General features: G+C 49.9%; 7 protein-coding genes across 7 annotated transcripts, besides 2 other annotated features; 5 read left to right on the top strand and 2 right to left on the bottom strand.

Annotated features, from left to right (window-relative positions):
* Window positions 1-81: 81 nt before the first annotated feature.
* Window positions 82-1,408, bottom strand: PENARI_c017G08279 (uncharacterized protein; the record flags this gene model as incomplete). The annotated part of the gene is made up of 3 exons (XM_022634375.1): window positions 82-399; window positions 448-672; window positions 722-1,408. The coding sequence occupies 3 exons, from the start codon at window positions 1,406-1,408 to the stop codon at window positions 82-84; spliced, it is 1,230 nt and encodes a 409-aa protein (XP_022485731.1).
* A 1,352-nt stretch (window positions 1,409-2,760) lies between these two features.
* PENARI_c017G10507 (nicotinate-nicotinamide nucleotide adenylyltransferase) lies at window positions 2,761-3,651 on the top strand (the record flags this gene model as incomplete). Its single annotated transcript, XM_022634420.1, has 1 exon — window positions 2,761-3,651. The coding sequence occupies one exon, from the start codon at window positions 2,761-2,763 to the stop codon at window positions 3,649-3,651; it is 891 nt and encodes a 296-aa protein (XP_022485807.1).
* Window positions 3,652-3,890: 239 nt separating this feature from the next.
* On the bottom strand, window positions 3,891-4,375 carry PENARI_c017G00652 (uncharacterized protein; the record flags this gene model as incomplete). The annotated part of the gene is made up of 2 exons (XM_022634228.1): window positions 3,891-4,219; window positions 4,309-4,375. 2 exons carry the CDS (start codon window positions 4,373-4,375, stop codon window positions 3,891-3,893), a joined length of 396 nt encoding a protein of 131 aa, XP_022485887.1.
* Window positions 4,376-4,851: 476 nt separating this feature from the next.
* On the top strand, window positions 4,852-6,063 carry PENARI_c017G03379 (J domain-containing protein; the record flags this gene model as incomplete). Its single annotated transcript, XM_022634287.1, has 3 exons — window positions 4,852-5,119; window positions 5,189-5,443; window positions 5,519-6,063. The coding sequence occupies 3 exons, from the start codon at window positions 4,852-4,854 to the stop codon at window positions 6,061-6,063; spliced, it is 1,068 nt and encodes a 355-aa protein (XP_022485705.1).
* Window positions 6,064-8,795: 2,732 nt separating this feature from the next.
* PENARI_c017G03097 (ubiquitin-ubiquitin ligase UFD2) lies at window positions 8,796-12,209 on the top strand (the record flags this gene model as incomplete). Its single annotated transcript, XM_022634279.1, has 5 exons — window positions 8,796-8,825; window positions 8,896-9,545; window positions 9,600-11,851; window positions 11,904-12,053; window positions 12,106-12,209. 5 exons carry the CDS (start codon window positions 8,796-8,798, stop codon window positions 12,207-12,209), a joined length of 3,186 nt encoding a protein of 1,061 aa, XP_022485909.1.
* A 29-nt stretch (window positions 12,210-12,238) lies between these two features.
* Window positions 12,239-12,249: a sequence feature (Short protein (PENARI_c017G07695, OGE50282.1) was converted to a misc_feature.).
* A 79-nt stretch (window positions 12,250-12,328) lies between these two features.
* Window positions 12,329-12,347: a sequence feature (Short protein (PENARI_c017G07695, OGE50282.1) was converted to a misc_feature.).
* A 410-nt stretch (window positions 12,348-12,757) lies between these two features.
* On the top strand, window positions 12,758-13,907 carry PENARI_c017G08646 (3-oxo-5-alpha-steroid 4-dehydrogenase family protein; the record flags this gene model as incomplete). The annotated part of the gene is made up of 2 exons (XM_022634385.1): window positions 12,758-12,871; window positions 12,927-13,907. The coding sequence occupies 2 exons, from the start codon at window positions 12,758-12,760 to the stop codon at window positions 13,905-13,907; spliced, it is 1,095 nt and encodes a 364-aa protein (XP_022485759.1).
* A 1,166-nt stretch (window positions 13,908-15,073) lies between these two features.
* On the top strand, window positions 15,074-15,622 carry PENARI_c017G11684 (uncharacterized protein; the record flags this gene model as incomplete). The annotated part of the gene is made up of 1 exon (XM_022634443.1): window positions 15,074-15,622. The coding sequence occupies one exon, from the start codon at window positions 15,074-15,076 to the stop codon at window positions 15,620-15,622; it is 549 nt and encodes a 182-aa protein (XP_022485717.1).
* Window positions 15,623-15,775: the final 153 nt, after the last annotated feature.

Here is a 15,775-nt window from a genome sequence, read left to right on the forward strand (position 1 = left end):
TTCTCTCAGATCATCAACGGGCTCGTAACACACAGCTCCATGGAAGGGCTGGGATATCCCTCACATCCGTGCGAGAAGTGCTTAGATGAAGTTGCGGCGCCAGTTGGCAAGGTAAGGCTTGCCGCTGGGGGTACCGCTAGGAGGGGTGGGGTGCCCGCTGGCAGTGGGGAAAGGCTTAACGCTGGGGGTTCCAGAGGGAGTGCGAGTAGCGAAACCGCTGGAGGAAGGGGTGAGGGTGCGGGTGCGGCTGTAGGAGTGGGCACCGCTGCTGTAAGGGGCACTGCTGGTGGAAGCTGTAGTCTCGGGGATGGGGACAACAGCCTGAGTGTCCTGAGCACCCTCTCCGTTAGATCCGGTCTGCTGGTTGTTGTTGGCAGCAGGAGCAGTGGTCTCGGCACCCTGTAATAGAGTCAGTAATGTTTCACATTTGGGGTAAAGAAGACATACAGCCGTCACGGTCTCAGTAACGGTAGCGGTAACAGTAACGGGGTTGGGGTTGCAAGAGTCACCGTTGCCAGCACCAGCGGAGGCGGAGGCGGAAGGAACCTCGACAATGGTAACAGTCTCGGTCTTGGTGGAGTGGAGGGTGTTAGTGTGAGTGTTGGTCTTGTCAGCCTGATTATTTCCCTGCTGACCAGGCTTAGTGACTTCGGCACCAGCGCCGGACTCGGTCTATATCAGTTAGTCGGAGATCAATCATCGCGGTTATCAGAATACATACAGCAGTGACAGTGTGGTCCTGAGTGGCAGTCTTGTAGATGGTGGTGGTAACGAGGCTGGTTGAATCACCAGAGCCCACGGTGTAGGTAACGGTGATAGCGCTGGCAGACTCGGAGCCAGACCCAGGAACGTTAGTGCCTGCAGGGGCCGAGGCAGAGCTGCTCAGGATGCCGGAAGCGGAGGACGAGCCAGAGGGACGACCAGTGGGGTAGCCAGTGGGGCGAGAGGTGAAGGGAGTACGGGTGATGCGAGGCTTGCCAGTAGAAGCAGACGAGAAGTCCGAGGCAGAGGCACCAGCCGAAACGGAAGCCTCAACAGAGCTGGAGGGAGCGACGGAAGCAACCACGCTGGACGAGGAAGAGGCCACGGAGGAAGCAACGCTGGAACTGGCAACGCTGCTGGAAGCAATGGGAGCAACCGAGCTGGGAGTCTCGACGCTGGAGGGAGCAACAGATGGCACAACCGAAGGCTCAGCGGAGGGCTCAGCAGAGGGAGTGACTGGGGCCTCAGGAGCAGGCTGGACAGGAGTCGGGTAAACTTGAACGGTGGAAGTGGACTCAGGTGCAGGTGCAGGGGCAATGCTGATGGAACGGGCCTGGTTCGCACGGCGAGCGTGAAGACCCTCATGGGTAGCATGGCCCATGGCAGCAAGAGCAGCCACGAGGGCGACAGAGACCTTCATAACCATTTTGAAGTAATGACTGTGGTTAACGAGTGTGTAAAGGTGAGATGAAGAACCTTGAAAGGTAAAAGGCGAAGAAAGAAGCTGTAGGCAGAAAAAAAACAGAAAAGAGTGATGCACGAAATCAATTCGTGGAAGGAACGTATGCTTCTCTGGGAAGTAAAAGAATTGAAGGAATGCACTGCAAGCTTAAAGAGAGAAGAGAGAAGAAGAGAAGGAAGCCAAGGCGGGATAGCCTCATATTAATTCATTTCGCTAGATTAAAGTGATATAACTCCATGCATTACATTACAGTACGCTAAGTACACTGTACACTATTCGGTGGATCTCCAACTGCCAACGTGGTCTCCACTGTCTCAGGCACAAGTGTCTCATTGGTCTACAGCAAGCGGAAATTGACCTTTAATCTCACGGAAAATATCCCTATGAACTGACTTTTTATTGAGGGCTGAGGGTGGCGTTCAACTGACGCCACATGGCATCAGTAACTCATCACCCCTTTTCTTAAAATGAGCTATATGACAGGGTAATGATAAGGCAAGGCTATATGCGAGTGACCAAAGGGGCCGGGCACGAGCGGTTAATTTAAGGTGGGACGACACATTGAAGTGGCACTGGCAACCGTCTCCAACCGAATGCGCTGAGCAGAATTCGCACAGCATATACAAGTACAGTATCCATATATTCCGAGTTTTATGCCCAGGTGGGAAAATCCTTCCCCGTTTAGGCGGCAATCAGATCGTTTCAGCCGTTACAAAACCATACCATACCCGATGGTTTCACATTGAACGCCATCTGAAGGGTCCGCTTCCTCTATAAAATTTGAAATGACGATGATGGGATCTGGTCTAGCCCCTCGGGCTGGATATGAAGGTCCTGTGCACCTGTCAATGCCGTGTGGGGGCTATCCGAGTAGAGACGGCAGACTTCGGTCTATCATGTTTCATTTCCGGGACCCGAGTTGCGCCATTTGTGTTTGTAGTATGTCGGGCTTGTTTTCCCCTTCCCTGGATTCAGGTCTGGAATTGTCTCATTGTACTCCATACTCCGTATGGGGAGGAGTAGACGGAGAAGCTTTCGACATGAAACATCTGACTCGGATTTTTAGACCCCCTGCCCCTCTCTCGCTCACCAGCCTCACCACGTTGATTGGCCTTTTACCGGGGTTGGCAAACCTGGAACTCGGCAATTGTGAATCCTAGTGTGTCTGATCCTGTGTTTAGTCCCTTGAAAGTTCGTCTCGAGTTGAAGCCCTAAGATGTCCAGATGTGTAGAAGTGTACAAGCCAAGGCGGTGACGCACGATCTTATCATCATAGGGCTACAAGTATACAACCCCCAAAGATCAAAGATCAAAGAATGTCGTACCAAACCCTCCGCACCCAATACGCAACCCTCCTAAAACAATTCCTAAAATCCACCAAAGAATTCGACGTCCTAACAACCATCCCCCCAGACCACTCCGCATCAGAGACCCTCTATGTCTTAGATTCGAGCTTCAACCCCCCCACCCTCGCCCACCTCCGCATAGCCAGCACCGCCCTACAAGCAACCCCCAAGCCCCGTCCCCGCCTGCTCCTCCTCCTGGCAACGCAAAATGCAGACAAACCCTCCAAACCAGCCTCCTTCGAGGACCGCCTGGCAATGATGGAACTATTCGCCCGCGATCTGCGCGCACACCTTGCGACAACACCAGCCTTCGCGGACACAGCCTCCTCCTCGGAGTTCGAGCTGCCGGTCGAGTCTCTCCCCTTGATTGATATTGGCGTGACTAAAAAGCCGTATTTCGTGGATAAGGCGGCGGCTATTGAGGGCTCGGATCGGTATCCTGTTGCGTTGGAGCAGGTTCATCTTACTGGGTTTGATACGCTGGTGCGTATCTTTGATCCTAAGTATTATCCGCCGCATCATACGCTCGGTCCGCTTGTGCCGTTTTTGGAGAAGCATCGGTTGAGGGTTACTATGCGGCCTGGGGATGCGTGGGGTGAGAGGGAGGAGCAGCTTGCGTTTTTGGATGCTCTTGCTCGAGGGGATCGGGATGCTGAGGGCGGGCGGAGGGAATGGGCGCAGCGCATTCAGTTGGTGGAGGGGAGAAAACCAAAAGAGCAGAATGTCAGTTCTACTCGAGCTCGCGAAGCTCTGCACTCTGCTCCGCGGGACTTGGACTGGCTTGTACCAGATCTGGTCAGGCAGTATATCCTCTCTGAAGAGGCCTATCCCAGAAGTGAAGGTGGGACTGCCAAAGTGTAGATAGGCATTCATATCTGTCAGATATTAGAATAGTCTGCATCCTCGTATAATGATACAATATGATTGAATAAATACATCCATACGCCAAATCCCAAGTGTGGTCGAAACGCGCATCTGATAAACCCAACCACTTTTGCTTCGATCACATATCATACATCACGGTAAAAGTAAAGGTCAAGCTCACCGGTCAACCGGCAGAACTTCCCTTCCTCTTCACAATCCGCAGCATCCAATATCCATCACTGATCCTCCTCTTCCTCCCTCTTGCCAAGGGTATATGCCAGTCCACCACCGATCAAGTTAACCAAACACAGTCCCATCGTTGCACCCCGTACCACACCGCGCACACCGAGCTTCTTCATGAATGGCTGACGACGCCGTGCTGCTAGGAGCAGGTACAGGCCTGAGAATGCGGCGCTCATGCCGGCTGTGTCGGTCTTGAAGCCCTGCAGGTTGGCATAACTGGTGAAGAGCAGTGCTGGTGGGAAGAGCATGGGGAAGAATTGGAATGGCTTCATGTGCTGTGCTGCGATCAGTGAAGCGAGGAGGGATGGTGGGAATGAGTTTTCTGTTTGATATACTGTGTCAATGCTGTTTTGTTGCTTGAACTGCTCGCCATGGTTGGATCTATGGAGTGGGATGTTGATTGGTACTTACCACCCCAGGCGCGGAAGCGCTGGACCAGGGTTTGCTTGGTTTCTTCAATAGTGTCGTCGTCGGCCATCGTGAGTGATTGTGGCGTTCTCGAAGGTGGTGGTTTTTGGTGAGGTTCAAGAACGGTCTATGACGATTGAAGGACTAAGACGGTTGGAGCTTTGACAGCCAAGATTTGCCGCTGCAGATTGGATAATAAGACGTGCACTAATTCCCAGGTTGAAATGAGAACTAACGTTACTCACAAGAACTGCACAGAGCGGAGCCCGGGCAAGTTATGTAACTATCGCAATCCTACAGATGTTCCGACGCTTGGCAAAGACACCTAACACACCCCAAATCAGCCAACCTCCCACTCCACCCGGGATTTATCTGGGACCATTTCAACTCCCTCTTTTACTCACGCTGCTTAGTCTAACTCTGACGCGCGTGATTGGCTTTCGTTTCTCCGTCCTACGCCACCCAACACCACGAGACCAGTAGTCCCCTCAACACAAAACAAAGCAACCTCGAACCGAGATCTCCGACCGAGAAAACACGGTCGCTATGCCCTCCGCAACGGCATCAGGCTCCGATGCCAAGGGCGGCGCGAGCTCTCGCGACCACAACCAGGGCAATCAGAATCGCACTTATACCCCAGAACAAAAGGCGGCGGTGTTGCGGATCCGCAAATGTCAGGCGACAGCATTCTATGAGATCTTGTCGGTCGAGCGCTCATCTACGGATAATGAGATTAAGAAGGCCTATCGCAAACAGAGTTTATTGACGCATCCTGATAAGAATGGTTACGATGGCGCCGACGAGGCGTTCAAGAGTGAGTGATGGGTGAACCCCGAGCCTGGTGTTGATTTCTATGAGAGCGCCCGCTAATGCGCTATCGCAGTGGTCTCCCGCGCGTTCCAGGTCCTTTCTGATGAGGACAAGAAATCTCGCTATGACAAGTTCGGCGGCGACCCTGATAGCAGATTCCAGCCTGGGCCTAGTGCGTCAAGCGGTGGCTCTCCGTTCAGCGGATTTGGAGGTGGCGGTGGATTCCCGCGCGGAGGTGGAGGACCTGGCTTCGACGACGAGATTTCACCAGAGGAACTATTCAACAGATTCTTCAATGGAGGATTCGGTGGCATGGGCGGTGGGTTCGGTACGTCAAAAGAAAAAGCGCGATTATAGCGAAAAACTCAGAACTCAAACTAATCACCACATCCTCACCTTCTAGGCGGACCCCAATTCGTGTTCAATATGGGCGGAGGCCCAGGATTCCGCGTCCACCAATTCGGCGGCGGCGCGCCACGCCGCAGACCTCGCACAGCAACAACAGCAGAGCAGGAAGCCCAGATAGACGGACGCAGTTTCCTGCGCCAACTCCTCCCGCTCATCATCCTATTCATTCTCCCGCTCCTCTCGTCTCTCTTCTCCGGGTCCTCGACTCCATCCGGGCCCTCGTACCGATTCGACACCCCTGTTTCTCCCCATACTCTCGGCCGCACAACCCCCAAACTCAACCTTAATTACTTTGTCAACCCGCTCGACGTGGATAACTTTAGTGCGCGGAACTTCCGGGAATTGGACTCGCGTGTTGAGGTGGATTATGTTAGGACGCTGCGCAATGAATGCGATGCTGAGGCCAATGAGCGGGATCGCAGGTTGCAGGATGCGCAGGGTTGGATTTTCCCGGATGTCGAGAAGATGAAGGCTGCTAGGGCTATGGAGATGCCTAGTTGTAAGCGGTTGGAGAAGTTGAGAGGGAAAATTAGACTTTGATGTCTTCAATGCATGATGTCTTTTGATGTTGTCTGGTCTGGTTGTCTCGTCTGCTGACTACATAAGTTTTAGACTGCTCGGCTTGTTTATGGCATTTTCCTTTCTCTTTTTCTCTTTCTCTTTGGTCCTCCTTCTTGGGGGCTCCCGTGATCTGCTTTTAATATTATTAGCATACACCGCAGCAGGCGGCGTCTGTTGGAGTTGATCTTCTTTCCCTTTCCTTGTACATTGTTTGGGAGCTTGAATGCATTTTATTCTTGTCCTTTGTGCTTATTTTGATCCAGTTGGCTTTTGCTCTTTTAAGGTGCTAGAGTCAGTTTTAGGCTATAGGTATGTATCATGCATGTATATAAGATGACAGACTCGAAGTTATATGATCTATGTTTATTTGTTGACCGTACATAATGTATAGACTGCTGTACCTGGAGCACATCTACCGGGCCAAACTGTCGCAGTTACATGGCTGAGAATCAGCCCAATGAGCCTCCATCCATGCAAAAGTAGATATCACATGACCCTTCCTACCAACCCTGTCGTCCTGAACAAACATTTCAAGCGCCTAATCTACAGTGCTAACCAAATCCCTCACAAGCGGGACCCTTTCATCCAAAATGTCTTTTCCCGTTAGTCAAAGGAACCAGTATATCTCTAGAAGATGCCCTAACCGATGACGGGGACATCCTCCACCGCTTAGATTATCCACAAAAAAAGGAAGCGTTCTGATACCCAAAAGTCTAAGGGCCAATCTGTGGTTTTATTCCATCTTTGCGGCGGGCATTGCCAAGTCGCCGAGGACGATGAGTGGTTGTCTGGGAGCTATAATATCTGCATCCCTGTTTATATTAACAGGTCCTCTGAAGAGCGGGTTTTGATTCGAATTCCGCTTCCTTTCAAACTCTAGGAACTGGATTGTCCTGGTACTGTGGAGGAAAAAGTTGCGTTGTGAGGTTGCTACTTATATTTGGATTGGGGTGTATCGTCCTGCTGTTCCCATTCCGAGGCTTTGTGGATTTGGGGTTTCCAATGGGCGTATGTCATCATATACTTGACATCTGCTGAAGAAGGCTAACCTTTGTATATCTTAGTTTGCCAAACCGAGTTGCATGGGCGTTTTGTTGAGATAGCGTTGGAGTCTCATGCAAACTATACCAACATGGTTTGGGTTCCCTAAACCGTCCATATATCAGCATGGAGAAAATAAGTACGCTAAACACTAGATACATGATCATAAGTTTCGTCAAACGGCCAAATGCTCCCTAACACGCCCAACATCAAGGCGATAAACAACGATAAACCCACTTCAGAAATCTAGCAAACCATGATTTCCCTGAACAAGATCAAACTTCCCCGGATCCCTAATACTAAGCAGCAATGGTCAAATCAACCTAACAAACCGACCACTAACCCGCCGACTCCAAATCTTCGAAAACGAAGACATACCCACGATCCCAAGGCACACGACATATAACAGCGTAAACCATACAGGTATTAAACAGAGGGTGTATCTTAATGCTTTTAGGGTGGTTGTTAATAAGGTTATAGATGTCTTCGAAGAAGAGGAGAAGGAATAGCAATAGGCAAATAGGAAGGTGGTCTGGTTTCTAGTGTTTCTTAGGCTGGGGTTATGAGGGCTGGCTGGGAGAGAGGAAGCTTTGGGTATTTTCTGGCTGTGCATAGTCCTAAGGGGATGTTGAGGGTGTTTAATGAGCATGTTCAGCGTCAGTTCTGCGAGGAACATTGTACTCAGCGGGTTTTGATCACACGGATTTTCCTTATTGGGTTGTTAGGACCGAGGACTTTATTTCGAAGAAGGTTGAGGCTGATGAGAGGTATAAGGATCGGGTTACGGAGCGGTTTGGAGGATATGATTTGAAATGTGATCCTTGACGCAGCCATAGGCCACAAGTCTTTTCACAATCTACATCATTATCACAATTTTTGGACCACTTAAGTCGAGGAACTCGAAGAGGTCAAGAAAGATGCGAAAAAGAAAGGCCAAAGTAGGGTGAAAACAATAAAAGAAACGGTACACCCGCTTTGAGGCTTTCTGTAGAGACTGTCCAAGACTTCATCAGTCGTACTATATACACATTTAAGACTCTTGTTGTAGAATTATTCTTCCAAACAGCTAGTGTGAATTAGATAATAAAATTATGATTGAGCTGCTGTGAATATAGTCCGTGATCGGACAAAATTTCTTGATAGGTTACGATAGTCATCACTAGGAACATAGAGATTAAGGAAAGGGATACAGTCCTGCTGGCCCAAAAAGTGTCAATTTAGGTGTCCTTTGTTCTGAGATGGTTCTTTTTGTGCCTCGGTTCACCAAGAAGAGGACTATGAATTTGGCTGTGTTGCGATAATAGTTTCTTATAAAGAGCACAGACGGCTCTGTATGATTATTATAATATACCAGCTGTTAGTTGTTGGATGTTCTTAGTTGCATGCCGATACACGCTAACCATAAAATCGACTTTGAAGATACAACGCTCGTCGTTGCCTTCACCGCGAAATCCCAGGTACTATTGATGTACCTTCTGCTTAGTCAAAGTCATCATAACCCAAAATCGAACGTTGGAGACGAACCTCAGCGATCACCACAGAATCACCAAACGCGCTTCCCCCGCGGATCTCAACCCTGGAGTTGTCGAGTCGCCACTCCACTTTCACGATTTTACGATCCCCACCGTTGCGATTCTAACCACCAGCCCTTCCGAGGTCGACTTCAGAAAATGTCGGATTCCCTCTCCGACGCGGACAAGGTGAGTTAACGATTTCATCCCATACAAACCAATGAAGTCTCCGGAAGGTGTTGAATTAACATCCCCTCAGATCCGCAACAAGCGCCTCGCAAAGTTGTCCAACCCAAACCCGCCTCCTTCGCAAGACAATACCTCCGATTCAGCGCAGTCATCGGCTCATACCTCCCCGTCACAATCGCCCTTGTCTGCCCACCCACCAAGTGGTTTCTACAGCGAGTCCCAGTCGTCCCTGCACGCCCCGCAACAGTCGGAGGGGAAACGCATCAAGATCACACCAGTTGCCCAGACTCCAGAGCGAACACGATCCAACCCGCCTTCAGCCCCCGGCACTCCCCCACCACAGAAAATCGAGAGCATCGAAACTTTCGAAGACCGCACATTAAGCGCCGTGTTCAAGGTGACCCTCAAGGATGACGGGCGCCAGGATATTCACGGCAAGCGCACCTTCTTGCCTGGACTGCGAAGCGAGTTAGAAGGAGAGGGTCAGGATCTGCGCATTCAAGTCTCCGTCTTGGATCAGGCTCTTCTGGAAGCTGCGTCGAGCGCTGAAAGGAACCGTCCTTTGGATTATTTGCTGCCATGCTGGAAACGCATCACACGGCTTTCAAATGGTATTCGGCGGGCTGGAAATGATGACCCGAAGTACCAGATTCTTTGCGAGGCGCGCCGGCTATGCATGAGCTATTGTATTTTCGCGATTACCATGCCGGAGATGTTCGGGTACGTTTCACTTGAATATGGAAGCTTCCACTGGATGTACTGACTGATTTATAGAAGCGATGGCTCTGGGCAATCATTGGCCTCATACCTACTCCTGGACCCCGAAGAGGACCGTGGTATTGACTTCAATTTTATGAACGAAGCCGTTAAGAGGTTTGATGAAGATGAGAGTGTCAAGGCTGCATTTATTACTGCTGTCGAGCAGCTGAGTGCGCAGCTTTCATCTATGGATGTTAATGAGGACTACAAGCCCTATACCATTGCCCTTCGCAATCTTGTCCGCCACGGTACCATCGCGGCTGCGATTACAGAATCATCGATTTTCAACGCCTCAAAAGACCCGGCCCAGTTCGAGAAAGTGACTCTTCTAGGCCCTTGGTTCAGTCTGTCGCCCCTTCAGGGCAAAGTCACCTTGTCTTATTTCTCCAGCCCCAAGACCCGTGATGCAGCATACATCGCGAACGCGCAACGGTCACTTCGGATGACACAGCAACTGCTGAGTTCCGACCTTCTTGACGTGATTAACCATCTGATTCGGGCTTCGAAGGAGGCTCGGGATCGCGTTTTGGATTGGTTTGCTACTGCTCTTAACATCAACCACAAACGGCGCGCAATGCAGGTGGACCCCGAACAAGTATCCTCGGATGGATTCATGTTCAACCTCACAACTTGTCTAGACCAGCTCTGTGAGCCTTTCATGGATGCATCGTTCACCAAGATCGACAGAATTGACTCGGATTACCTCCATCGAAACTCTCGGGTTGACATGCGTGACGAGACTAAGATCAATGCCGATCAGCATGCATCCGATGCATTTTATTCCAAGAAGGTTGACGGGACTTCAAACTTCATCACCGAAATCTTCTTCTTGACTGTTGCTGCTCACCACTACGGCAGCGAGTCGTTGACCTCGAAGATGGAACAACTTGAAAAGGATCTACGACAGATGGAAAACATGATCACCAAGTTTGAACTGGAGCGCCACAAATGGATCAACAACCCGGCACAGCTTACCACTTTCGACAATGCCCTCAATAAGTACAAAGACAAGTTCGATTTGGGGCTGGCTTTGAAGTACAGCCTTCAGGGTGTACTGTTTGATGATCATTGGCAGAGCCGCTCCATGCTTTTCATGCGATATGTCACCGTATGGCTTTTGAGACTCGTATCAGGCGAGGACTTCCCGAAAAAACAGTTCTCGCTCCCACTCCCAGAGAAACAGCCCGAGGTATTCAAGTGCCTACCGGAGTATTTCGTGGAAGACATTGTCAGCAACTTCAAATTCATCATGTGGTGCATGCCACAAATCATCACTGCCACCCAGGGCGATGAGCTGGTGATGCTGTGCATTACCTTCCTGGAGAGCTCCGCCTACATCAAGAATCCTTACCTCAAAGCCGGACTTGTCTCGATTCTGTTCCGAGGCACTTGGAAACGCCCTGGTGGCGCCAGCGGCGTTTTGGTTGACCTGCTCAACTCGCTTCCATTTGCCAACGATTATCTCCTCCATGCAGTTATGAAATTCTACATTGAGGCAGAGTTCACGGGAGCGCATACACAGTTCTACGATAAGTTCAACATCAGATATGAGATCTTCCAGATCATCAAGTGCATCTGGCCCAACACACTCTACAGAGAGAAGTTGTCCAATCAAGCCAACCAGAACCTGGACTTCTTCGTCAGGTTCGTCAACCTTTTACTGAACGATGTGACCTACGTTCTTGATGAATCATTTGGTGCCTTCAAGACCATTACTAGCACCCAGTACGAGCTCAATACCGCTGGTGCCTCGATGGATGCTGCCACCCGCCAGCAGCGAGAAGAGCATCTGTCCCAATCCCAGCGCAGTGCCAAGAACTACATGCAGCTCACCAACGAAACCGTTGCTATGCTGAAGCTATTCACCGAGGCGCTGGCGGATTCATTCACAATGCCCGAAATCGTGCAGCGCTTGGCAGACATGCTTGATTACAACCTTGATGCCATGGTGGGTCCCAAGAGCGCCACTCTTCGCGTGGACAACTTGCAAGAATATGGCTTCAACCCGCGTGCCCTTCTGAGCGAGATCGTCGACGTCTATTTGAACCTGATGGGTAAAGAGAACTTCATCCTGGCCGTTGCTCGCGATGGCCGATCCTACAAGCCCGCCAACTTTGAGAAGGCGGCTGATATCATTCGCAAATGGTCTTTGAAGTCTCCTGAGGAGCTTCGTCGCTGGGGCCAAATGCAGAAGAAGGTACAGGAAGCTAGGTTGGCCGATGAGCAAGCAGAGGAGGATCTTGGAGAGATCCCTGATGAATTCCTTGGTATGGTTCCCTGCTATGGCCTTATTTTCAGGGAATTGCTAACATTTTTTAGATCCCCTGATGTACACTCTCATGGACGACCCTGTCATTCTCCCTGGCTCACGTGTCTCCATCGACCGAGCTACTATCCGCTCGCATCTCCTTAGTGATCCACATGATCCCTTCAACCGTGTCCCCCTGAAGATGGAAGATGTGGTGCCTGGTAAGAATCATACATCAATGTTTCTTGTCCACTCTAACAATGTTTCTCGCAGATACCGACTTGAAGGCCAAGATCGAAGCCTTCAAATCGGAGAAATTGGCTGGCAAACTGAAGGAGATGGTGCCTCGTGAACATATGGACACATCTACGGGTTAATGCGGTGTATGGGTGTACCTTTGCATTGCTTAATCCATGGCTATTTTGCCGCATTTCTATTAGCGCCCCTAGCATAGAATGCTGAAACATTGACGATAGAACAAGAGCTCTCTACTTACCTTGTGCCTCTAGGGCCATGACGCCAATGAATCGTTTACTATGCTCAAACAGTTCACCATATTTTAATGTTCGTTGTAGCCAAGCAGAATAGTCAGAAAGTCAATAGAGAGCATTTTTATGCATATATGGATGGCTTTTCTACCTTTGTTCGACTTGGATCGTCGATTCCATCTTCTCGAGCTCTCGGGATTTGTACTCCCAAATTGACCCACTGTCTCAGCCAGGTAGATCTCTTGAGGGTGTTAATTTGACCGGCTGTTGCCATTCTTTGCGAGGGGTTATTAAACCGCGTAGGCAGACTGAAAGATGTGAGGAAGATGAAGCTGTCAATATACCACGATATCCCTTGTCGGCCTGACCGCCTTTCGGCGCATTACATCACCAGCTCTTTTTGTTTACTTCAACTTCAACCTTCATACAAATTTTCAATGGGTGCGACAATTTCCGCCTGCTGGGCAGCTCTGCCTACCAGCGCAGAACTCTATCCTCCAACACCAGCGGTGTACACAAGTATCCTCAACATCTTCCAATACTTCCCCCTGGTGAGGACCCCTATACCCCCAAAGATGGTTCCACGAGCTAATACCATCGTTTTAGGTGACTGTATTCCAATGGCTTCTTTCCTGGCATCCAGCGGGCAAGACGTCCAACAATTCAATTTTCAATATCCCAGGGCGTATAGCCTGGTGCGCCATGGAGATCATCGGGCCTATAAACCTGATCTACAATCTGATGCTCCCATCACCCTCCTCACCCTCGATTGGTGATCTCCCCTGGCCTAATGTCCTCGTGGCAGGACTATATTGTACCCACTACTTCAACCGCTCAATTATATCCCCCTTCTTCTCTGCCCCCAGCATGTCCCCAATCCACCCGTTCGTCATGACCTCCGCTATGCTTTTCAACTGGTTCAACTCAAGCTGTCTAGCCGGCTGGTTACGCGGATACACAATCCTAACCACTCCGAGCTTCAGCGCAGACGGAAGAAACGGCCAGTCCCGCCCTGCCATTGTGAACTATATCCCGACAGTGGGCGTGATCCTGTTCGCCATCGGGATGGCAGGAAATATTTACTCCGAGACAGCGCTTTTCCGCTTCCGCCGCGAAGAAACAGAGAAACGTCTCGCGAAGAAGTCGGATGACGCCAAGACTGGCACTACTGCAGGGGAAAATGATGGTGGAAGCAGCCGCAACAAATTCCATAAAGTCTACGTCATCCCGCCTTGCCGCGGTGTCTTCCGGTATATCTTGTACCCGCACTATGCATTCGAGTGGCTTGAATGGGTCGGTTTTGCTTTAGCTGGTACAGCAGTTCTTAGTTTGTCGACTGTCCCTGATCATGCGCCTTCGGCTGCGGTTGCTCCGCCACTTCGTCTCGCGCCTTGGTTGATTCCGGCTACTTGGGCGGCTGATAAGTTTTCCCTGCCATTACCTCTTCCTGCTATTATCTTTGTTGTTAATGCTGTTACGAATATGCTTCCTCATGCGCGCTGGGGAAGGAAATGGTATGTTGAGAAGTTTGGGGAGAAGGGCGTTGCTGGGAGAGGTGCGGTTGTGCCTAACTGCGCGTGCATGTGAGGTTGAAGGACGTCTGTCTTGTTTGTTTTCCTTGATAATTTATAATCTCGGGATTGTGTTTGTTTCGATGCAAGTAACATGAGATTTTCTGGCCTCCGAATAAGAAGCTTGTCGAGCTAAGTGTTAAGCATTGCTAAAAGGCCATAGTGAGAAAATGCCGAAGGCAATTCCTGGTTTTGAGATTTTGATGCAGCACTATAGCCCCTTATTCCTTGACTTCGCTTCCTCTACATAGCACTGCCAATCAATGCGTTGCACTAAAGCGCCCTCAATTGCATCCTCAGAGCAAAAGTCTACAGACCCCCCGCTCCAGAGACCCCAGAGATGCCAGCTTAGGCCAAAAGCGAGCCCAATCCAGTCAATGGCGAGGCCACAGGAAAGTGCCACCCTGGATGTAGCTCGCAACATCCTGTCGGCCAATGCTACGCAGAATCCCACCATACGCAAGTGACACTTATTCCATAAGGTGAGCACCGCCACAGAGAGGGATCACACTAATAACTAGCAAGTGTAACCCCAATCGCTAGTACTGTCCCGATCCAGACCGCAGGCAGTACACAGTATACGTCCACTAGTCTGGGGGTCAATATCGAAATTGCGACGGTGCCTTATCTCGATGTGCTCAATACCATTGCCATGCCAGAGGTAGACTTGTATCTCTTAGCGTCCACGCATTAATGAGCAGTGAAGGTAAGCAAAAGCAATCGAAATTTACTTGAACCAGGGAGAACTAGCATTGCCGTCAAGCACTAGGTCGTTGTAGCTTGTTAAAGCCGATACTTCCCATCGATTAGATCTAATCTTTACTAGGTTAAATGTAGTCTCATGATTCGGAGATTTGAATGTATTTGTCTTTTGTAACTTACTCCAGTTAGTGGTCTGCACTAACCAGGAGTTTCCGGCCCGACGTGTGACTCACGTGTTGGATTTGTCTTGATTCAATCGAATATGATTAGTGACTGGTAAAGACTGGTGAGTAATTATATATGTGGCTCGCGGATTTATTCTTGGTAATCTCAATATAAGCTTCCCGCTGCTGCCTGTTCTTGCAGCACGTCTCTCTTCCCATCCTTGGTCAACCTACCTATTCCACCATCTTCTACTGTGTATGTGAGCGCTACACTCTTCTTCTGTTTCATATTTCGAGATTCCCTCGGCAAGACAGCATGGCTAGCGAAATACTCGTTTCGATGAGTGATGCAGGGATCATCTTTTGCCGCCACCTCGATTCCATTGCCACGAACACTGTCGCGATGCCACTGGACCAGATCCAGGAACCCCTCTCATCAAATATTTTCATCTTCCAGGAACCAACCGTTCTGGGGCACTTCTTCAAGGACACCACATCACCCTTTCTGAATATATCCAACGGAGTGCGAAAATTGCGCCTCGATATTTTGCATACTGTCTCAACCGCCCAACTGACTCCCCTGGAAGAGAACGGTGGTATCGATGGGCCGAATCTGTCAGTTTTGGTCGAAGGCTGGAGAAGTGCTTGTCGAAGTATTCCCAGAGATCATCACATCAAAGAAATGGTCTTTGATATGTCTTGTGGGCAACCACTGGAGATTAGACACATAATCAGGCTACTGCAACAAATCAGCACTACCACTTGTCTGAAGGCTAGTGGTACAGTCCATTGCTACGTTCAAGGCTGCGACCCTGAGAAGAAAGCATGGCTAGAGGCAAGCCTTGTCAGTACTTCAACTTCTTGAGGCGAATGAATACAAGATCAAGATCGCCTCCCCTCCGAATACAGAATGTATGGAAGGGCGGGCTCGCGGAGGGTTTCAAGTGAAATACGCCCTAGAGAAGCCAAATTTATGAGGATACCTATATGTATTAAGTAATGTATGTTTAATGAGAAA

Source organism: Penicillium arizonense, assembly GCF_001773325.1.
Source record: "Penicillium arizonense strain CBS 141311 chromosome Unknown PENARI_contig017, whole genome shotgun sequence".
NCBI classification, from domain to species: Eukaryota; Fungi; Ascomycota; class Eurotiomycetes; order Eurotiales; family Aspergillaceae; genus Penicillium; species Penicillium arizonense.